Source organism: Carassius auratus, chromosome 22 (assembly GCF_003368295.1).
Source record: "Carassius auratus strain Wakin chromosome 22, ASM336829v1, whole genome shotgun sequence".
NCBI classification, from domain to species: domain Eukaryota; kingdom Metazoa; phylum Chordata; class Actinopteri; order Cypriniformes; family Cyprinidae; genus Carassius; species Carassius auratus.
The window spans coordinates 10,028,443-10,052,467 of record NC_039264.1 but is presented as its reverse complement, the minus strand read 5'-3'; the positions used below and the strand labels follow the sequence as shown (position 1 = coordinate 10,052,467).

General features: G+C 36.6%; 2 protein-coding genes across 2 annotated transcripts in view; both read left to right on the top strand.

Annotated features, from left to right (window-relative positions):
* LOC113039657 (N-alpha-acetyltransferase 35, NatC auxiliary subunit-like) overlaps positions 1–16,339 on the top strand; it is a 17,032-nt gene extending 693 nt beyond the window's left edge. The window contains exons 2-23 of the mRNA XM_026197643.1: positions 1–28; positions 2,185–2,218; positions 2,310–2,424; positions 2,514–2,588; positions 3,857–4,024; positions 4,163–4,229; positions 4,512–4,555; positions 4,640–4,690; positions 4,767–4,850; positions 4,945–5,059; positions 5,672–5,850; positions 5,933–5,992; positions 6,188–6,294; positions 6,724–6,790; positions 6,877–6,975; positions 11,366–11,544; positions 12,740–12,876; positions 12,965–13,032; positions 13,817–13,957; positions 14,051–14,173; positions 15,315–15,395; positions 15,951–16,339. The exon at positions 1–28 is cut by the window's left edge and continues 104 nt beyond it. Of these exons, the coding sequence (XP_026053428.1) occupies positions 1–28; positions 2,185–2,218; positions 2,310–2,424; positions 2,514–2,588; positions 3,857–4,024; positions 4,163–4,229; positions 4,512–4,555; positions 4,640–4,690; positions 4,767–4,850; positions 4,945–5,059; positions 5,672–5,850; positions 5,933–5,992; positions 6,188–6,294; positions 6,724–6,790; positions 6,877–6,975; positions 11,366–11,544; positions 12,740–12,876; positions 12,965–13,032; positions 13,817–13,957; positions 14,051–14,173; positions 15,315–15,395; positions 15,951–16,010 (2,082 nt within the window). The 3' untranslated portion in view covers positions 16,011–16,339. The remainder of the gene's footprint in view (positions 29–2,184; positions 2,219–2,309; positions 2,425–2,513; positions 2,589–3,856; positions 4,025–4,162; positions 4,230–4,511; positions 4,556–4,639; positions 4,691–4,766; positions 4,851–4,944; positions 5,060–5,671; positions 5,851–5,932; positions 5,993–6,187; positions 6,295–6,723; positions 6,791–6,876; positions 6,976–11,365; positions 11,545–12,739; positions 12,877–12,964; positions 13,033–13,816; positions 13,958–14,050; positions 14,174–15,314; positions 15,396–15,950) is intronic.
* A 2,597-nt stretch (positions 16,340–18,936) lies between these two features.
* Positions 18,937–24,025, top strand: part of LOC113039655 (glutamine--fructose-6-phosphate aminotransferase [isomerizing] 1-like) — a 30,418-nt gene continuing 25,329 nt past the window's right edge. Inside the window, exons 1-6 of the mRNA XM_026197639.1 lie at positions 18,937–19,027; positions 22,345–22,560; positions 22,779–22,904; positions 23,009–23,067; positions 23,146–23,280; positions 23,362–23,423. Coding sequence (XP_026053424.1) covers positions 19,021–19,027; positions 22,345–22,560; positions 22,779–22,904; positions 23,009–23,067; positions 23,146–23,280; positions 23,362–23,423 — 605 coding nt within the window. The 5' untranslated portion in view covers positions 18,937–19,020. The remainder of the gene's footprint in view (positions 19,028–22,344; positions 22,561–22,778; positions 22,905–23,008; positions 23,068–23,145; positions 23,281–23,361; positions 23,424–24,025) is intronic.

Genomic DNA, 24,025 nt, shown 5'->3' with positions numbered 1-24,025 from the left:
ACCCAGGACTTCAGAGGAGCCTGTAGAGGTGCGTGTCACACCAGTCAGGGCTCCAAACTTATTATTATTTGCAACAATCAAAATTATCAAATTGCTAGTGGAGTTTTTGCTGAGGTCGCCAGAGAGAGAGAGAGAGAGGTGAGGGAGACTTGAAGAGAAAGTGTAAACGTAAAGCTGTCAGCTGTGTGGATATTGGCAATATCGTTAACAATTCTCATTTATAATCATTAATAATACAGCTTCCTCTTAACAAGAGCAGGGGCCTGTACCATGATGGTAGCTGAACAAATTCAGAGTTACAGGATTAGTTTTGAGTTGACAATCTGGCTTTGTTTGTTGGTACCATGATGCTGTTCATCAACTTTATTTGTCAACTCAGGCTTTGATCGTGAGTTTGTGGAGCGCGTGCACATGAATGTGTGACATCACTGGCAAACAGCCAATCACGAGCCTTGCAACACAAAGCAAGTTTGATTTACTTCTCGTGAGAAACCCAGCGAGATTCAAAACTAAAGGTGAAAGGTTTTGCTAAAGGTTAAGAGATTGAAGAATATGACAAATTTAAACATCAAATGAAATGAAAGAGGACAAATAAAATAAATAATCTTGCTTTATCAGTGCAGTCACAAGTGAAGCTTGTTAACTTAGTTTATACATTTGAAAATATATAGTGATAGAGACTTGAACATGTAAGGTCAGATTTTTTATTTTTAAATCGTGCAATCTTTTGATACTACTACAGCTTATTTATATTACATAATCTGTATACATTAATAATAATATGGGTCATATAATAATTATAAAAATCATATAATGATTATAAAAATCATAAAATTCTCATTATGCTATTACGAAAAGTTATTATCATTAAAGTCAGATATTTTTTTAAGCATTAGTGACCTTTAATTTGGAGCAAGATAAACTGGGGGAGTGACTTTGTGTCAGACATGTGTTACTTCACAAGTGTTGGGGTAGTTACTCAAATAAATGTAATTAGTTACTTCTGTAAATTGTAATGAGATTACTTTACTAGTTACTGCATTTGAAAAGTAACTTCACTACTTATTACTTTACTTTACTTTACTTTTTTAAATTTTTTAGGGAATTTTTTCCAAATTCCGTTTAAATTTTTCTGGATTCCATTTTTTCGGTTTTATTTTTTTCTCAACTCCTTTTTAATGGTTAAATTTAATTGTATTAATCAAAAAGCATGTCTAATTAATTTGAATATTAACACGCATACATTTTCACAGCAATTTATTAAAAGTAAAAAAACAAAAAACGTTTAAGGCCCTATGAAATGTTTTATTTGTTATTCACCATATGTTTGATTTTTTTTAGCATGTGTAATTATTTAAATGCATAAAAACCTTTATTAAATTTTTCTTAAAATAGCCATATGCAATGTTTTTCCCCCTCAGAAATTCTGATGCTCGTGGTCCGTGATATTGGTACAGATTATGCCTAAAGAATAATGTATACTTCAAGTTGAAAAAGACATTTAGTTCCCACTTTAAGCGAAATTTAGTTCCCAGGTCATCTACCAGATGGATTAAAATGCTCATAAAGTCAAGAAAAGATGATACAAACACATGAGAGTATGATTGAAATGTTAAAATGTAAAAAATAATATTCTATGGCACCTAAAAAGAAAATTGAAGTTTATTTCTTCCAGGAGCTAATGGCTCCTTACTCGATGTTTTAGTTTGGAGTCCTGTCAGGGGTTTATTATGACGCGGCCGTGAGTTATTACTGGCATCAGAGAGCACATGATCTCAGAATAGACATTTTCCACAAAGCCCTGAGAAACACAGGGAGAAAAATAAAATGTGCCATTAACATTCAAACCAGATTGTTCCAAAACGAGCATAAAATCCACGTATCCTATAATGAGCAGTTATTTCTGAAGTGATTCCTAAAACCGTGAAATGTTGATCTCTGAAAGTGCACTGCAGGAATATCTTCTCCCGATGGCCTCGGTTTTGCCATTTATGGTCACTAAGAGATCTAGAAGTAACTTCCTTTCCCATACGAGCTCGACAGCCTCATGAATCAGCTCCAGCACTGTGCCATAAGACCGTTCTGATCAGTCATGTTTAATCAGGGTTCACGTGTAGATACATCTGTCCTGTGTGATCTTACAGAGGATGCTGTGAACTGAATGAATGTGTTTCTTTGTTGCAGAACTCAAACTTGGCGAGTTGCTACATGACAAACTGTAAGCGTGTTTTACCAATTTGATAGTCTTTTACACACAATTCAACGATTGGTGCGTGAGTTGAGCGGACGTGATGCTCGTGTCCCTGTAGGTTCGGCCTGTTCGAGGCCATGTCTGCCATTGAGATGATGGATCCCAAGATGGATGCTGGGATGATCGGAAATCAAGTCAACCGTAAAGTCCTCAACTTTGAACAGGCCGTGAAGGTAACAAATAGTAATAATGAACCTGAATATATACTGTACTGTACGTGACTGTTTCTCATTCCCTCTGTCTGTCTTTCATCTTTCTGAAGGATGAGGCCATACGGGTGAAGGATCTGAGTATTCCTGAGCTGATCGGGATCATGGACACATGTTTCTGCTGTCTCGTCAGTATGATGTTAACATCACTCATTAAAGTGATAAAAAAATGTGCCTGTAATGGTAATAAATGATAGCAATAACAATATACAATAGAGTAAAATAACAAGCATCCAATAATCACTCCGTACTATTTAATAGTTTTGTGGGAAGTTGGGGTATTTTTTTATTTGCAGTTTCTATCACTGAATAAAAAAGAAAACAAGGTAATTGCATGTCCATGTCTTGCAGTTCTGACTTTATAACGTGCAGGTGAGAGAAATAAAACTGATTTCTTGCATTTGCGAGATAAAAAACTCAGTTACAAGAAAAATATTCAGAATTGTGAGTGAAAAAGTTGCAATTACCTTGTTTTATTTCTTATTTAGTAGCGGAAATGGGCTTCCATAGTAGGACGTGTTATATTGATTATACGTGACAGTAAAGACATTTATATTTATATAATATTAGAAATGCTGTTCTTTCGAACTTCCTAGTTGTCCTTTTGTGTAAAAATTTTGTGTAAAAACATGTCGTTCCAAACCCGTGAGACCTCAGTTTATCTTCAGAACACAGTTTAAGATATTTTAGATTTAGTCCGAGAGCTCTCAGTCCCTCCATTGAAGCTGTGTGTACGGTATACTGTCCATGTCCAGAAAGGTAAGAAAAACATCATCAAAGTAGTCCATGTGACATCAGAGGGTCAGGTAGAATTTTTTGAAGCATCGAAAATACATTTTGGTCAAAAAATAGCAAAAACTATGACTTTATTCAGCAATGTCTTCTCTTCCGTGTCTGTTGTGAGAGAGTTCAAAACAAAGCAGTTTGCGAACGAATCACTCGATGTAACCGGATCTTTTTGAACCAGTTCTCCAAATCGAACTGAATCGTACGCGTCACCAATACGCATTAATCCACACATGACTTAAGATGTTAACTTGTTTAATGTGGCTGACACTCCCTCTGAGTTAAAACAAACCAATATCCCGGAGTAATTCATGCACTCAAACAGTACACTGACTGAACTGCTGTGAAGAGAGAGATGAACACCGAGCCGAGCCAGATAACGAACAAAACATTGACTCGTTCACGAGTCAAGAACCGGTTGCATGGGTTTTCGGATCACCAGTAGTTCCTTTGGGACAGTTCGATTCAATAAACCGGTTGAAGACAACAGTTCACCGGTTCTTTTGCGCTCGACGAACGAAGCAGTGTCTGGTTGAGTGTCCAGAGTTTGCTGAGTGTATTGAACATCCGTGTGTATGCTGTATTGAACACGGTCTCACTGTTGTCTCAGATCACGTGGCTGGAGGGGCATTCTTTGGCTCAGACTGTGTTTACGTGTCTGTACGTTCATAATCCGGATCTGATTCAAGACCCTGCTCTCAAAGCCTTCGCTCTGGGCGTCCTCAAGATCTGCGACATCGCCCGCGAGAAGGTCAACAAAGCCGGTGTGTTTGAGGAGGCAAGACACAGTTTTTTGACCCAGTTGTGTTGTTTTATGACGTTAGTATGTACGTACATGTGTGTTTAATCTTCAGCGGTAAATGTTGCTGTTGGTTTCTTCTGTGAATGTGGATTTTTTTCTGTTTTTCAATCACAGGAAGATTTTCAGGCCATGACTTACGGCTTTAAAATGGCAAACAACGTAACCGATCTGAGAGTGACAGGTGAGTGTAAAGACTGGTCTTTATTGTGCTTTATAATTCAGAAAATTAAGGCTATTGTTATTTTTATTTTTATATTTTGTTCTTAAGTTGCTTTTTCTCACCAGTTCTCAATACTGTCATTTAGAAAACGTTTAAATTGATCAAAAAGTGACCTTTAAGACATTTGTAACGTCACAAAATCTAAAAATGTAAAATTAGTAAATTAGTAAAATATGACTGGGATATATTTTTGTAAGATTTCAATTTCATTTTAGTCATTTCACCATTTCAATTGTAACGTAGGAATGCTAAAAGACGTTGAGGATGAACTTCAGAGGAAAGTGAAGGTACGGTGACTCCCTCTCAAGACTTTTCATGTTTCTCCTCAGATATTCTGGTGTTAAATATGCATCTCTTTCTTTTCCTAACAGAGTACACGCAGTCGACAGGGAGAACAACGAGATCCTGAGGTCGAGTTAGATGTAAGATGCCCAGTGCTAGATTCAGATAAAGAGATGGTTTGGGTTGTTGTGGACTTTCTCTCTCCTTTGCCCTCAGCATCAACAGTGCTTGGCTCTGTTCAGTCGTGTGAAATTCACTCGCCTTCTGCTCAGTGCTCTCATCTCCTTCACTAAAAAAGAGGTGTGACATTATTAAATTCACCCAAGCATATTGCCTTGCCGAATGATTGATCCGTTTATTTCCTGACCTTTGATTGCTTGATTTGACCTTTCAGACGAGTGCTGTCAGTGAAGCACAGAAGCTGATGACTCAGGCTGCTGACTTACTGCCAGCGATTCACTCCACCGTACAGTACGGCATACAGTCCCAGAACGACACAACCAAAGGAGGTAACAGTCTGCACACGCCAAACACTCCTAATCAATATCACACTCGCAGGAAACGGCATACTTTTAAACTTTCGTTCGGCTAGAATCTATTATAATCATCTTTTTTTTTTATGCAATTTTCATATTTTATTTTTGAACTTAAGCTTAATATTTAAAATTCCATTTTAATATAATAGTTTTAATTTTAAGCTTAATTACATTCAAATAAAAAATTGTATATACTTTTTTCTATAATTAATTTTGTATTTTTTTTTATATTTGTATTTATAATTTAATTAATTAAATTTTTAATATAATTTTAGTTTTAATATAACCCCATATTATTCATTTTATTTCTAAATTATTTAAACATTTTTAATTTAATTTAATTTATTTTGTCAGATACATTTATTTTTATTTAATTTAATATTTTTCATTTATTTTGAATTTAATTAATGTAATTTTAATACAATCCTTTTTTAGTTTCAATTAAAAACATTTTCATATTTTTAATTAAATTTTTCATTTAAATTAATTACTTTCATATTTCATTACATTTTTAATTCATTTTGTCAAAGAAATTGCTTTTCGGCCATATGTAATTCCACAAAGTTCCCACCGTGGTTTTTGCAGATCACCCAATCATGATGGGTTTCGAGCCACTGGTTAACCAGCGCCTGCTCCCGCCCACTTTCCCTCGATATGCCAAGATCATCAAGAGAGAAGAGATGGTCAACTACTTCAGCAAACTCATTGAGCGCATTAAAACGGTCTGTGAGGTCATCACTGTAATCAACCTGCACTGCATCTTGGTAAGTTACAATCAGTATAAATACATGCTTTCCCTGGTTGTTTTAAAGATAACTCTAACTAACGCTGCTGCATGTGTTTCAGGATTTCTTCTGTGAATTCAGCGAGCAGTCTCCATGTGTGCTGTCCAGGTCTCTGCTGCAGGTGACATTATAAATCTCCTCTCTTCTCAACAAATAACGCATTCAGCACAACCCCATCACAAATAAAACAGGTGTTGGGTACATTGTCACACACAGAGACCGATTGATCAGGAAATGTACGGTATGATGGTTGGTCTTGGCATGTAGGTAGTCTTCACGCTCATCTGAATGCTGTCTGTCTGTCTGTCTGATGCAGACCACGTTTCTGATTGACAATAAGAAGGTGTTTGGGACTCATCTGATGCAGGACATGATTAAAGATGCGCTGCGTTATTTCGTCAGTCCTCCTGTCCTCTCTCCAAAGTGAGTTATTATTTGTAGAAATTGGATCATATATTTATTCATTATTAATAAATTGCATATCTTATTAAAGAGGAAGTGAACTGTATTTGTTGTTTAATTTAATTTGATTTTATAACGTTCCTTAAAGTGTACTTATAATATTGATATAACCTAATAGTAGCTTCTCCTCTTAAAGGGGCGTGTCTGCTTTAAGACTTAGTATACGCCCACTGGTGTGATTGGGTAACACTTTTGCATATTAAATAAGCATTAGATGTGTAACTCTTTTGAAAGCCACAGCTGCCAAGATTAATGGTGCTTTTATTCCAGTGGTTCATTAAATTTTTTCTCCTGCCTGTCCTTATTGACTTACTAAATTATCAAGTCATGAGCCCTCTGAGATCACACTTTATTCATACCTTGTTTTAACACTGTTTTATTTGTTCACAGATGCAGTTTGATTAATAACCACCAGGCTAAAGATTACATTGACTCGTTTGTAACACACTGCACACGGGTTTGTGATTCATTTTGTTGAGCGTTATGATGAAATACTGTTTTTGGTTTAATGTGATGAAATAAGAGTTTTGTTATGTGTCTCAGCCGTTCTGCAGCCTAATCCAGTTTCACGGGCACAACCGAGCACGCCAGAGAGACAAACTGGGTCACATACTGGAGGAGTTCGCCACCCTTCAGGATGAGGTGCGTAGATAGATAGTTTTTATTTAGTCTAATTTATCTCAGTTCATCAGTGTTTGTTACTACAAAGAAGGGATAGTTCACATCCATCCATTAAAAGTCCACTCAACCAAAAATTTCAAGCTTCAAAAAGTGCATAAAACCATTGTAAGAGTGATTTAATATCAATCCAACCTTTTAATCCAAGTCTTCCCAAGAGACACGTTCACAAAACATTTCTGTCACATTATGTTTAAATGTGTTGCAATTGTTTTTTCATGTTGTCTTATGTCGCTAATATGTTGTTCATCTTGTAAGCTGCCGTCTCACAACCCATATACAGATGTATGTCCTCATAATAGGTAGCCAGTGCAGAGACTGTAAAATTGGGGTAATATGATCATATTTTCTTGACCTGGTAAGGACTCTAGCTGCTGCATTTTGGACTACCTGTAGCTTGTTTATTGACGAAGCAGGGCAACCACCTAGAAGTGCATTACAATAGTCCAGTCTAGAGGTCATGAATGCATGAACTGAATCAGAAACAGATAACATGTTTCGTAGCTTGGCAATGTTTCTAAGATGGAAGAATGCAGTTTTTGTAACATTGGAAATATGATTTTCAAAAGACAAATTGCTGTCTAATATAACACCCAGATTTCTGACTGTAGAGGAAGTAACAGTACATCCGTCTAGTTGTAAACTGTAGTCTACTAGATTCTGTGTAGTGTTTTTTGGTCCAATAATTAATATCTTTGTCTTATCCGAATTTAATAGGAGAAAGTTATTGATCATCCAATCTGTTACATTTTTAACGCACTCTGTTAGCTTAGATCAGTGGTTTCAACCTGTGGGCCGCCGGTGGTATTGTAGGTGGGCCGCCAATTACTATTAAAATAAATAATAATATTGTTAATATACATAAAAATGTCATAACATCATTTCATTTATATAATTAAATAACAAAAAATAAATATTAAACTGTAACCTTACTTCCACTGTTCGAGCTCGCTGATTGCTTTAAGAATAAACCAGCAATTTATATTTTTGTTGCATATGCTACAGCACAACAAATTCAAACATGCATAAATGGATATCAACATGTTCCTTCCTGACTGCTTGCTCCGCTGACTGTCTACCCGCTGCTGAGCTCTGCCTGGATCTGGTTTTCCCGTTTAGTTATTTTCTGTTCATTGCCAGTTCATTCTAGGGCTGTGCGATTAATAGAAATAGTCATAAAATCACGATTTGAGCGTGCACGATTTCTAAATCGCTTTATAACACGATTTTCTGCGGCCCTGACCTCCCGCAGTATGCTATCCGATCCAATCAGAATGCAGCGCGTCTAGCGCGAGAACAGAACAGCCTGGGGATATGCCTAACTCCAGGTTCACACACTGTCTGTGAAGCACCTTTTTTCCGAGCCCAAGTTAATGGATCAGATCATTCACACTGAATGCAGTAAAAGGCTAGAAATAAAAACGTGCCAAAATAATTAATATCTAGCACATGAGCATACAGAGAGAGTTGTGAGTGCACAGGAGTTTTTTTGCCATAAGTCTAGAAATTTTGTTGCACCTTTACTATAGTGATTATTTTGACTTGCGTCTGTTCTAGAGACATTACAAATTTTGATAAAGCTCTAATTGGTTTTCTTTTGGAAATATGTTTCAAATTCTTCCTGAATGCATTTATGACTGTAAAGCATATCTGTGTGTGTCAAAATTGCTAAATCGAAATAGCAAAATTGATCAAAGAAATCGAGATAGATTTTTTTTTTTTCATATCGCACAGCCCCAGTTCATTCAATAAATAAAGTTAACAATTTAGCTTCTGAGTACTAAGTTATTAACCCAACAATAGCAGGGTCAGTTAGTTTTTTTGCAGTGGGCCGCGCAAACATATGTGTTTGGTTGTGTGGGCCGCGAGTTGAAAAATGTTGGGAACCACTGGCTTAGATATTTTCTTTCATCTTCATTTTAAGTTTCATCTGGTCTCTTTGGGATATATAGTTGAGTATCATCAGCATGACAGTGGAAGCTAATTCCGTATTCCGGGACAACATGTATATTAAAAATAGAAGGGGACCTAGGATGGATCCTTGTGGCACTCCATATTTTACTGATGATAAATGAGATGACACCCCATTTAAATAAACAAAATGGTAGCATTCGGACAGGTAGGATCTAAACCATCTTAGAGCCTGCCCTTGAATACTTGTATAGTTTTGTAATCGATCTATGAGTATGTCATGATCTATAGTGTCGAACGCAGCACTAAGATCAAGTAAGACTAGAAATGAGATTCAGTCTTGGTCTGACGCAAGGAGCAGGTCATTTGTAATTTTAACAAGTGCAGTTTCTGTGCTATGGTGGCGCCTGAAACCTGACTGAAATTCTTCATACAGATAATTATTTTGCAGGAAGGAGCTCAAATGAGCAGACACAACATTTTATAAAATTTAGACATAAATGGAAGATTTGAAATTGGCCTATAATTTGCCAGTTCACTAGGATCTATATGTGGCTTCTTAATAAGAGGCTTAATAACCATCAGCTTAGATGGTTTTGGGGAAGTTACCTAAAGATAACGACGAGTTAATGGTATTGAGAAGCGGTTCTTCGGCTACAGGTCTTTCAGTAATTTAGTGGGTACAGGATCTAATAAACATGTTGTTGGTTTAGATACAGTGATAAGTTTATTTAGCTCTTCCTGTCCTATGGTTGTAAAGCACTGCAGTTTATCTTTGGGTGCGATGGATGAAACTGAAGTATTAGTGAATAGTGAAGTGAAGTGACATTCAGCCAAGTATGGTGACACATACTCAGAATTTGTGCTCTGCATTTAACCCATCCGAAATGCACACACACAGAGCAGTGAACACACACACACACACTGTGCGCACACACCCGGAGCAGTGGGCAGCCATTTATGCTGCGGTGCCCGGGGAGCAGTTGGGGTTTCGATGCCTTGCTCAAGGGCACCTAAGTCGTGGTATTGAGGGTGGAGAGAGAACTGTTCATGCACTCCCCCCACCCACAATTCCGTCCGGCCCGAGACTAGAACCCACAACCCTTCGATTGGGAGTCCAACCCTCTAACCATTAGGCCACGACTTCCCCATAGACGCTGTAGAATCTACATTCGCTATTGTATTTCTAATGCAACACAAAGGAAACAAGTCACAACACAAAGGAAACAAGTCACAACACTATGAAATTAGGTGAACTACTACTTTAAACTTTGGGCATGTAAATAGCCGTATCTCCACTCTCGGGCCAGTGCGAGGCAGGGCTTAAAGCGGGCCGGGCGGGGCTCATAGAATAGCGCAGGGTTTCCACAGTCTGTGCCTGTAGCTCTGCTGCGCATCACTAAAACATACCCTTTACACGCCTCTCAGAACAACGTCATGCAACCTCATCATTACAGCAACAAAGAGAAGTTATCAGAAAACTAAGAAATAAGTCACTGGAACTAGCGCGAAGACAAAACGAACGTGACGAAATAGGCCGTTTGTTTGCATGCTTTGTTAAATATTCAAATTCAAAAGCATCGACGTTACTATAGAATACGTTATACATTGATCATAATGAATTAATTTATCAGGACTCAAAATTATTCACACAGAAATAAATGTATTTATATGTTATTTATTTTTAACGCTTATGAAAATAGCCTGCTTATTCACTCTAGTCTGTTTCTGTTTATTTGTAGCCACAGTAGCAGTCACATTTAGAATGAATGATAATATCTCTACTTTTTTAAAAGCTCCCGGACAAAAACATTATTATATTTCTATGGTAGGCTACGTGGAGCTAAACTCTCGAGACAAGACTTATGACAGATATTATAAGTTACAAAAAAATTACATGATTGTGATGGAGAATAAGAAGCTGACGTCTGATTTCTCCAAGCATTTACCATGTTTACTATGGTAACATAATGTTTAGCGTGTATAGTCTTTTACATCGCTTATAAATATTTATGCCTTGTTTAGTGATTGTAATTCCACAATTGATCAAGTTATTTCTAACACTCGCTGCTGACTAAGAGTGAGTTTTGATCTCAACTTATTCAAAAAAATGGTGTTAAAGCTGTTATCTTTCTGAAATGATCTGCAGCGCTGAGCTCTCCAGACATGGAGAAACCCTGCCTTTGTTCATAACCACTCCTCTAGCCCAAACTGCCCCGCTTTGGCCCAAGGTTTTCCTCAGGCCAAAAAACCCTGGCCGTTGGCCTCGAAGAAGCCCTGGCGAGGCACGATCAAGCTCTGGAAGTGACAGTGGAAACGCGACTGGCCCTGGCACGCATTAGCACGCCCGGTTTAAGCTTGATAGTGGAAACATGGCTAATGATCAGTCTATTGTCATGTCGTCAGTAGTAAAGCATCATTGAACATGTTGGTTGTTGTTTAGGCTGAGAAGGTGGACGCTGCTCTCCACGGTCTGCTGATGAAGCTGGAGCCTCAGAGGCAGCATTTAGCCTGTCTGGGCACCTGGATCCTCTATCACAACCTGCGCATCATGATCCAGTACCTGCTCAGCGGCTTTGAGCTGGAGCTCTACAGCATGCACGAGTATTATTACATCTACTGGTAAGACAACTAAACACTCATGCTTTAATGCCGTAGACAGAACAGAATGCATAGGCACAATATAACATGCATCAGATATTTATTGCTCAGCATTTGATTTAATTGTTTCCATCTATCTTAAAATTTAGATCATAATACACTGAGGGGATCGTGACCAATTTTTCAAAACCTGAAATTTTTTTTAAAAACCGTTTTAATGCTATATACAGATCAGCACAAGACATCTGCAGTATATTTGATATTGGTATTTTATTTATCGTAGGGCTGCACGATTAATCAAATTTTTGTCACTATTACAATTACAGATGCCACAATTACATAATCGTTCAAAGCGGCAGCTAATCATTCAAAGTCCATTCATGTTATTTTCCATGCTTAAGATGTGTTTTTTTTTCTTTCTGCAGGTTATCTTAATGTTTTTTTCCCCATTGTTTTAGTATAACATTATAATACTATTCATATTTGTACTTTTTTTATTTAAAGAAAAAAAACTATCCCATGTATGAGGCATAATACAATAGAGAAGCAATAAAAGGTTTTCAGCTTGTTTATTTTCAACTAAAAATATAGAATGCAGTCGCTTCAAACAATGATCATTCAGTTTGAAATGTCGTAGCCATAATTTATAATCGCAATTACAATTTCAAGGGAATAATCGACAATTATGATTTTTGTCATAATTGTGCAGCAATAATTTATCAGTATCAAACGGTATTTCACCTGTTTTAAGTTTTAGATCATAATCTACAACTAGTTTGAAGAGATGACCAATTATGCAACAGCTAAACAAACCATAATGCAAAGGAAACAAAATAAACTCGTGATACACAACATATCGGCAATATATTGAATATATATATATATATATATTTTTTTTTTTTTTTTATTGGACCATTGTTGGATATCTATTGGAAGAAATTTGACATTTAATTATTTCCACCTATTTTAGGATCATAGCTTAGATTGTGATCTAGATATCTAATTTAAGGAGATAGCGACAAATTGTCAAAGACTTAAGCATATTAATAGCATGTTTTGACTATGCTCCGAATGAAAATAATGATAATGAATAATAATGATAATTAAAATAATTAATAAGTTCGAGGTCATTTGAATATAGTCTTAAAGGGACAGTAGCAAGACAGTTTAATTCAGCGAGTCAGGTCAACATGTCTTTGTCTCTGTGTATGTGCAGGTATCTGTCTGAGTTCCTGTACGCATGGCTCATGTCCACGCTGAGTCGAGCGGACAGCTCTCAGATGGCAGAGGAGAGAATCCTGGAGGAGCAGCTGAAAGTACGAAGCAGCAAGAAGAGCAAGAAGAAGAAGAAAGGTTTTCACAGTCATTCAAGAATCTCAGTTCTGTCTGTAGGATTGTGATGTTTCAGTCTGATTCACTGTGTTTCCATTGTCTCGTTCAGCTCGTCCTCTGAGTAAAGAGATCACCATGAGCCAAGCTTACCAAAACATGTGTGCCGGCATGTACAAGGTACCACCTACTGACACACACACACACACACGCACACATAGACAGAGATGTTGACATTTGCGAAATTTTGTAATGTGATGTTTCAGGATAACAGAGATTCAGATGGAAATATTAGAAATAAATCATGATCGTCAGGATTTGACTGGTGGGACATTGATTATAGGAAAAACCTAGTTTAAACATGCCAAAAGATGACTTTGAAAATGGTATGTAACCGTCAAGCAACAATAACATAATTTCTTAATTAAAGCTTAAAAACAACTTAATTTATGACTTTTTATTTTTATTTATTTTTGTATAAATATTTTTTAGTAATTATCCAATCATAAATATCATAAATTTTAAAATATCAGATTATTTGATAATTAAAAGAAGATTGACACAGATTCTTCTCTGTATGATATAATTCATATTTTGTTTTGTTTCTTGGTTGCACCACATGACTTTAATTTGGTCGACAAAAGTTCTTCAAATTAATAGGCAGTTAAGAAGTCTTGTTTTGTTTTTTTCTGCATTTGTATTTTAACTTGGACTTTATATATATATATATATATATATATATATATATATATATATATATATATATATATATATATATATATATATATATATATATATATATATATATATATATATATATCTGTAAATGAAAATGAATTTTCATGCAAAGGTCAAAAGCACACTCATCATATATGGGTTATATTTTTGAATAAATGAATAGATCCGGACCAATGAGTGCCATGTCTTTGACTGTGGAACTGACTCTTCTGTCTTTCTTCTGCAGACTATGATAGCATTGGATATGGACAGAAAGGTGCGCAAACCTCAGTTTGAGCTGGACAGCGAGCAGGTTCGCTACGAGCATCGATTCGCACCTTTCAACAGCGTCGTCACACCGCCGCCAGTGCATTATATCCAGTTTAAGGTACTATTGCTTTGAGATGATGTTTACCGTTTACCACAATTATTCTGTGCAAAGATCAGAGTGAACCGAGTGTGTTGGTATGTGTGGATGTAGGAGATGTCAGATCTGAAGAAGTACAATCCTCCTCCGCGCTCAGCTGATCTCTATATGGCCGCCAGTAAACATTTCCAGCAGGCCAAACTCATACTTGAAAACATCACCAGCCCCGATGCAGAGGTACAAACTGTCTTTACACTGCTAATTAGGGATGGGCGAATCGATCCTGAAGTATCGATATATCGATACTGATGCGTGTATTGAAATTATCGATACTCAAATAAAAAATAACGATACTAAGGTGTTTTTATTTACCAGTGATTTTGTTTATTAAAGAAAAAACAACGCCTACAATATGCCTTGAATTGGACGAATAACCTATGTTAGCAAATAATTTTCCTGCTCCTCTGAAAACACGCAAATGTTGCAAGACAGAATCAATCAATTACAGAGAGCGTTTACTCACTTCTGACGGTGTATTTAAATAGAGCTGCATTGCCTATAATAAGAAAGTATTTATGTTTTTGGAAAAGGCAGCCCAGAACAATGCAGAAAAAACATAGGCTATATGTTTGAGTTATTTCACAATAAACCTGTTGAAACTGTACCCTAGTTTGTGCAGTACATTTATTTAAATTTGAATGTTAAAAGATCATATTGCTCATTTTCTATTCTGTATTGTTAATATAAATCATACACTCTCCGAATAAAAAAGGTTACATTTTATGCATGCAACAACAGCCTATTACTGGCAGTCCCTTATGACAATGAACCATGGTAAAGTGAAAATAGTTTAACTATAGTATTGTAGATTTCAACGTATTTTAACCATGTGTAAACGAAAATATTACCTAAAAGTTGCAATTAAGGCGTATTGCATGTTAAAATACGTTTCAAATATAAAGTTAATTAGGTATTATTACCCAATGTACTCATAATAATTAACTACATGTCATAATCCAAAAGCTCAGTTTAGAAGTATCGTATCGGCATTGATATCGACAATACTTGCCATTTAAAAGTATCGTATCGAAAACAAAATATTTGGTATCGCACATCCCTACTGCTACTATCTATGTATACCAAGTTAACAATCTAATTAAAATAGTAAAAATAGAGTAAAAATAGTAATAATGAAATATTATTGCAATTTAAAATAATTATTTTCTATGATAATATATTATAAACTGTAGTTTATTCCTGTGACGTGCTGCATGTCAGCAAATATATCAGATTATTCTTAACTAAAGATTATTAAGATCTCACATTATTAATTCTGTATTGTGAAAGGAAGCGACTGATTTGCTGTTTGTTGCTGTAGGTGAACCGCATCCTAAAAGTGGCCAAACCCAATATTGTTGTAATGAAACTGCTGGCTGGAGGACACAAGAAGGAGACCAAGGTATGAATGGATTTTCTGGGTTCAGTACAACAGTAAATTCAAACCCTGTGTGTAAAAAAATATAATTTTGTGTTTACAGTAATTCACTAGAAGTCTGTTAGGAAAGAGTCTGTGCCAGAATAAATGTTACAATAAACATTTATTTGAAAATGATATGCCATTGCATGTAAATCATAATCAAAAGATCATCTGCTCAGAGTCATTGTACAACTGCTGACAAGACAATTTAGAGTTTTAAAACTCAAAAAGAAATTAAGAAGGTGCGAAAGGTGATCGAACAAAAAGTTTCTGCTTTGAAAATCATATATACTGGTAAAAAAATGTATAGCCTGGATGCACTGTAAGTTACTTTGCATAAAAGCATCTGCTAAATCCATAACTTTAAGTGTTTTGCCCCATAGACTTTAATATTTATTGCAAAATGAAGATGAGTCACAATGATGTCACAGATGCTGTTTATAGAGCTTAACTTAAATTCCTTCCAGAAAAGAGTTTGCATATTGATGAAGTGAGATACTGTGAAATTCACTGAATCCTTGCCTATTTTCTGTGTAGGCTCTTCCTGAATTTGACTTCTCTGCGCACAAATACTTCCCCATCGTCAAGATCATTTGAGACGGACCACGTTTCCAGGATGAGCTCATCTCAATGAAATGAACTGTCGTCACAGTCGCCAAATAAGTTAACAGCCATAAGTGTAACTGTACAGTTAAACACACAGACTCACTTGAACAGTTCACAAATCATGTTCTTCTGTTTGGTTAGTAGTATTATATTAAATGAAAAAAGCCCTTTCTGGTATGTTTTGTTTCCATTAGATGTTCAAATGAACCCTTACTTTGCTCACCAGGTCCGTGCTTGACAAGACGCATGGAACCCAGAGATAAACGCTACTCAGGAACCACAAACTCAGCCTGCACAGTGTAAATAAATAAATGAAATCATCATGTTCATAAGAAACATCATAGTAACCTCTGTATAAACCTCGGGACTCTCCATAGGCGTAATGGTTTCTATACTGTACAAACTGTATTTTATATCGCCCTACACTTAAATCAACCACTCACAGGAAACTCTGTATATTTTTAGATAAAAAAAGTATCTTGAATTACAGGGATACAGGTAGTGTCCATATTAGTCTCGCGTAGCCAGATCTTCAGACTGACGGCTGAAGATCTGGAAACTATGGCAGCTTTCATTGGCCAAGGCCCGCCCATGAGGATATTTGACTGACATTTCCAACAACCAATCACAGTTTGTTTCATTCATAGTCACGTTTCGGAGCGTATTTAAATATTTGACATACTTTTGAAACTCCAGTGTTGATCCTGATAAGTGCTGGTCGTAACGGTTGTAAACACTACGCTGTCTTCTTTAGTGAAGGGGTTTGGTGCCTCGGCATTTCTGTTTCCAGGCAGATGGTTAAAGAACGCGACACACACGTCTCCCAGAAATCCTGTAGAATTCAGCCAATCCGACGACACTCCCGAAATGTTTCCACTTTTGTGTCCCGTATGCATCAGACGTTTAGCCTGAGGCTGAGACTATGTCCTCATAAACCACCTTCATATTGTAATACCTAGGTCACCCATGTAATTATACAAATCTGCGTCCTCATAAACCACCCAAACCAGTACACACACACACACTTTTACATTTTTAATCATTCTGTATGATTTATAAGCTTGTTTCCTCATTGAGACCTATATGTTCCTATAAAAAAGTTGTATAAAGTTGCAGATTAAAATTAGCCTGATTGACTAAATCTGGCACATTTACATAGTAGACTGTGTATTGTCCCTTTAATAAAATTTTGGTAAGACTTAGACATTTAGTCCCCAGAACATAGTTAATAACACACACAGCCTCTGAATATGTATTTGATTTTTCTATGATTGAATTGTTAATGCATCCGATTTGACTATAATGGGTGTCAGCTGTCCACACTACCACCTATATTTCACAAAATCCTATCTTATCCTTTTAACATTCATGTTTGAAACTAAAAAAAAAATATGCTCATTAATAATAGACAAATATCACAAATATTTTTTTTTAACAATTTGCGTAGCACGTGTAAATGTGATTTTTAACCTTTTATCATAACACCATACAACTAAACATGAATCAAATGCTTTTTGCTGTGTGCAGATGCAGAACGAGCTCAGAAACACACATCTGAATGCATTAACATCTGCAAGACATATCTTTAGCATTTGCTCATCTGCAATGTGTCTATCAGATGTCCAATATATGTTTAGAAGATGTCTGTAAGATGTTTAGGATTTAAAATGCATGTAAAACTGACATCTTAAAGAGCTCTATCAGATGTTTGTACACAGCAGATGCTTTCCAGATAAAGCAATCTTTAATAGACATCTTGCAGACGTTCATGTGTTATCTGGGTATGACCGTATCAGCTTGGTTCCTCATTTTAATAACAGTCAAAATGAATAAAGGGAAATGTTTGCTTAATTTTATATATATATTTAAACCATGGTCAAGTGAGAACTGAACAAAGCATATCAAAGCATATTTGGTTGAAAATATAATTTGTTGTAGACTCCCATTCTTGCACTTTTGTATTGTTGTGTTTATGCAAACTGGTAAAAGTATTGTGCATTATCAGGAAGCATAATCAGAAAAGCCTATTTTAATGGAACAGGTTGGACAAAACATAAAAGCAAATCTATAAAAATAAGAGGTGTGTTATGTTGTCTGTATGTATTTTATATTTTGTAGCATATTTAATAGATTGGGCTTTTTCTACAGAGAAGAGCTCATACACAAGGAGGCAAAAACACAAGAGTTAGAGGCTCAAACGAAACAAAACTGTGCAAATGTTTGGAGCAGATGTTATTTATATGGCAAAAGAGAAAAACGATATTTATTCAGATTATCAGCATTACATTAACAGTACAGACTACTTAGCCTACATAAAACGCATAAATATCGGGTGTCACACTAGCCTATATCTGCCAGTAAGTTTATTTGATGCATAATTTTCTAAAATAAAGACAATCAGTATATATAATCAAGTTGCCTCAGTCCAGCAAGTGTTCATCTTAAAAAAATACTAACAACATAAAAGTTATTCTTATGTTTAGCCTAAAAAATGTGTGCATTATCAATTAGAGGGAGATTTTTCATTAACGTTTTGATGATGTTGGTACTTTGGAGTCCTTTTAAATGTATGTAGCCTATGAAATAAGTAAATAAAAATGAAAATCGTTAAAGAGTTGCATACTGAACATTATCCTTCAGAGCTCCGCAAGTAAATGCATATTTTTAAACATCATGAAAACATAAGTTGCCGACTCCCGAGCAGGAAATGTTTCATTAAGTTTTGTTGAACGCAATCCACCAAAAAAAGGAAAAAGAAAAAGGAAAAAAAGATGCAGTTGACATCACTCGGCCGCGACACGCGGACTCGCATCCTGCTGCCACGTCTGAACGGACTCCGTTGGCAGGTAACCAGATGACTGACAGCCGTATCAGCCAATCAGCGTGGTCTAGATCAAGGCGCGGGTGTTTTCTCACCCAATGACACACGTTGTGGGCGTGTTTTAAGTGACAGCTCTTCGGAACGAGGAACTAAACCGCTGTTGGCAGCTCTACTGGAGACATGTGTGGTGAGTATGGTCATCAAAACTGCGCTTTTATTTCACATTTACACCGATTACATACGTGCGGTTTGTTTAAATTACACGTGGCATAGAATAAAGGCGCGTGGACTGAAACAGCGAGACAGAAAAGCCATTGGAGAGAAAATCTACTAGCCTTTAGCATCAGACTGTGTCCTAAAGCCACAGGAGTGTGTCGATTGACCACACAGACAGCTATTTGGGCGTCAAATTGAATCTGTGACCGCTGTTATGATGATAAAAACGTGTTCTAGATAGTTATGACCTTAGGTCAACGGTTCTTGTTAGTTTTATTCTTTATTCAAATTATTATGCGTCGCTCGAAATCTTGATGCTCTTTAACTAAAGCGCACTGTGTAAGTTAATCGTGTTTTACGAGATAAATATTGGTCACCATAGTGTTTAATTATTAAACCTCAAACATCGCATTATCTGAAGATTGTCAGACAGCTTTTTCCAGTGGAACAGGTCAGAGAGCTGTATTTACAAAAAAATGACCACACCTGGAATTCAGGTTTGGTTTGGTGGTAATGTCACAGACTTGACTGTCAACACAACAGCTTGAGTTTCAGGTGAAGACTTTGTGCTTTTAAAAACTCTGTGGAGAAGGGCTCAGATGTCCATTGAGAGAGAATGCCCCGCTGGAAGCTCTTTTCCCATAGTTTTTATTTTCTGCGTGACCTCTTCTTAAGATAAACAAGACAGACAACCTTGATGAAAGACAGGGCTTGTTCTTTTCAGCCTATAGACTAGAGTTTTGGATTAGATTAGTTCTAACAGGATCAGAAATAGAAACAGACTTTCCTTGCTCTTTTTGGGGGGAAAGAAACGTTCAGTGTATCATACACTAAAGGTGATGCATACTGTGTGGATGCTTTAAATGCAGAAGTAATAAAGGTACAGCAACAACATCCTATTTAATTCTGTGAGTCCGAGAAAGAGAGGAAAACTGTGCACTTGGATGGGTTTAATGCAGAGCTCAGATTCTGAGGATGGCATTTATAATGTAAAACAAAATCTATTTCAAATAAATACTATTCTTTTGACCTTTCTCTTTCTTTAAAGATTCTCAAACAAAATCGCAGTTTCTAGAAAGATGTTACAAAATGAGAAATGTTTCTCAAGCATCGAATCATCATCGTATCAGGATGATTTGTGAAAGATCATGTGACACTGAAGACTGGAGTAATGATGTTGAAAATACAGCAAAAAGTTTTAAATTGTAGTAATATTTCACAATATTACGGTTTATATTTCACAATATATTACTGTAATTGCTGTCAAGTTCGGTCTTGGTGAGCATGAGACTTAATTCTTTCCAAAATAAATAAAACCACTCCCAAACTGCTGAAAGGTAGTGTACATGTACGGTTAAAGGACGTCTTTTTTGGTGGATTTAGGCTCAGGGTTTTTTTTTTTTGGTTGTTGGGTGATGAAGCTATATTCAGAATCCATCTTTCCCTCATTTTAAAGAGTCATCTGCCTAATAAAGCAGAGCCTTGTTTGACTACACACACACACACACACACACACACACACACGACTATCCAGTGCCCGCAGCCAGTCCACTGAATGGCAGCTCTGTGACGTTTCTGTCCTTTCATAGTGCTGTACTTGGAGTGCATTTACCCCTCTAAACATACAGACATTTAAACCAGTCTTTGTCTTTATTTAGACTTTCCTTATCTCACCGTTCACACAGTTTTTGCTGAGCTGATTTCCCCATCATTGATTTGGTTCTGACTGCTCTGCGTGTTTATCCACACAGATGGATGTTTCTTTCCTGTGGCTCAGTGGTAGAGCATTGTGTCAGTAGCGCAGAAGGTTGTGGGTTCAATTCCCAGGGAACACGCATACATTCTGATTAATAAATAAATGTGTATCCTGAATGCATTGTAACTTGCTTTGGATAAAAGTGTCTAGTGCTAAATGCGTAAATGTACTTATGTCAAACCGGTTGTGTCTGCTTTAGCAGGCCGCTTGCTTATCAGGACTGACATCACTCTTTGCATTTGTTGGCTATTTATCTAGCTGCTAACTTTCGCTTTCTTTTCTGTTTGTTTGCTGTGCTGTTTTTAGAGATGCTGCAGTTCTCCAAGGAATAGGCTTACGTGCTGATGTTTTGTATCTGTTTCAAACATTGAATGAAGACTTGCAAACTGAAATATATTGGATATTTTTAATACAGATGTAAAATAGGGCTGGAACTAACGATTATTTGATAATTAGCTGGCCTATTATTTTTTCCGATTAATTGTATTAAAACCCCTATTTTAATTTTCAGACAAAAAACACACTATTCCACATTTTGCCCAATGTCCTTAAAACGAATGTTCGAACTGAATGCTATGAAAACTTACTGTGCTTCATTTATTAGATCACCTGTCATAAGACAAGACACAAATATTTTAGGAATCTGTCCTAAAACTTTATTTTAAAAATGTTATTGTAATTTTTGGACAAATAACAAACCGAAGCAACTAAATCGTATTTATTCACATAATAGCAAACACGGCTTCTCACATGCTTGCTGGCATTCTTTATGTACTTTTTAACTAATTGGGTATCTGAATATAAAAACACTATAAAGCACTTGAAAGTTTTTATTTTATTTAAATTTTTTGCTTTCTAATGTTACTAAAAAGGTTACACATAATGGAGGTCTTACCAATAAAGAAAGCTAAAAAATATATATTTTGGTAATTACCAATACTGTTAATTAAGAGAAACAGTGGCGAAAACCTACATAAATATGTTAATGTTATTTTATATTTGAACAAACATCAACGAACAGTGAACAATACATTTATTACAGTATTTATTAATCTTTCTTAATGTTAGTTATTAACGCTTAACCTCGAGCCGGTTGAAAATAGATTAAAATCAGTTGAAATGGTAAACAAATCGCAATTCAATTAGGAGTAGGAGTTTATATTTACATATGTCTGAGGGGAACTTATAGATGGAATATAATCGGTTATCTTAATAATTTAAGTTTGCTTTTTATTTTATTGTAGGCCTATTACTCACATAGGCTATACATTTCCATTTCCAGGCAATGGGACGTAGACTGATGCGACTTATACTTAGGTGCGACTTATAGTCCGAAAAATACGGTATTTCCAGTGTTCGATATCTATCAATCTAGATGAGTTTATGTGATGTTGTATTTTGTATAGCACTGATAGTGTGTGAATTGAAATGCAGCCATGGTCTTCGAATAAATTGCTGACTTTGCAAATAAACCAATTTTCATGGCACTGTCCATAATGACAAACAAACAAACTGTCTTTTTCTCTCTGAAGGCATCTTTGCGTATCTGAATTATCACGTGCCCCGCACTCGGCGGGAGATCCTCGAGGTCCTTATCAAAGGTCTGCAGCGCCTGGAGTACCGCGGCTATGACTCCGCTGGTGTGGGGATTGATGGGGGGAACAGCAAGGAATGGAAAACCAACTCCAAGAGCATCCAGCTGATCAAACAAACAGGAAAAGTCAAAGCCCTGGATGACGAAATCCATCGTAAGTAATGGTGGTAATTTCACAGGTCACACTGTAAGCCACACTTCTCGCAACAAAACCTAGACTTCACGCTAATGTGCTTCAATTTTTTCTTTGACACATCTCAAACTTTAAATGAATTGGGTAAATGCATCTGTGCACTTGTGTAAAGTGTATTTCCATTCGTATTTCTAAGTGTGATGGTATTAGCAGTTTGTATTTGACCATCTGCTCCACAGGGCAGCAGGATGTTGATCTTGATTTGGAGTTTGATGTGCATCTGGGTATCGCTCACACTCGATGGGCCACTCATGGCGCCCCCAGCCCTGTCAACAGCCACCCGCAGAGATCTGACAAGAACAACGGTCTGTTAGCAGCCTGCTGTTCATAACTCGTATTTAGTTGCACAAATGTTCTTGTTCGTAAAGGAATATTTTTGATAGAAGTGTTCCAATTTGTTCTCTTGCAGAGTTCATTGTCATCCATAATGGAATCATCACCAACTACAAAGACCTGAAGAAATTTCTGGCAAGTAAAACATCATCTTTCCATTCATCCGCCCGACGTGTGTCTATATGTTGACCGTTTCGTTTTGTATGTGTACAGGAGAGTAAAGGCTATGAGTTTGAGTCTGAGACTGACACGGAGACCATCGCTAAGCTAGTGAAGTACATGTATGATAACCGGGAGAGCGATGACATCACCTTCGCCACCCTCGTGGAGCAAGTCACCCAGCAACTAGTAAACGCTTTTCTATCACCTTGATGAGGGGCACTGTAAAGGTCACGAATGATGTGGCAATAAACGTGTTCTCTGCTTTAGGAAGGAGCTTTCGTCTTGGTCTTCAAAAGTGTGCACTATCCAGGAGAAGCAGTGGGCAGCAGGTAATGTCTACCTTATGTAGTCAGCGTTAACATGTGTGCTCAATTAAATGCTTCAATGCATTCATTTAGTTCAGCAGTTTAATTCTGTTTGTTGCGATTTCTAAAAACCGATCATGACCTTCTGAGCAGTCATGAGGGTCTTTCGCACCTCGGGAACCTTTTCATAGTACCAGAACTGATTGTGAAACATCCCCACTTTTTGGCGATTTCGCACCACATGAACTGTGTGCGATTTTTAGTACCACACTGCCTTTTTCGAGAACCAAATTAGCTCCTACTGCGGGGCAGTGTCTTACCAGCTAAGTACACATTGATTTGCCAAATGCATACGAAAACACCCTCACCCGCCATGATTTAAAACGCTGTGTCAACGTACTGTAAACATTGTGTCAACCTATTTTGCAAGTATGAACAGCGGTAAATGTACAGACGCTGAAGTGCAGGCACTTGTAGCAAATATAGCACTGTCAGTTTTTTTTTTCCAAATTAAGTCTGATTCACCAATAATTCCATGGATTGTTGATATTTATACACAACCATTTTTATTTTTTTTGGTAATGAATCTTGTTGTAATGTTTATGATATTGGAGTACCGTATTTTT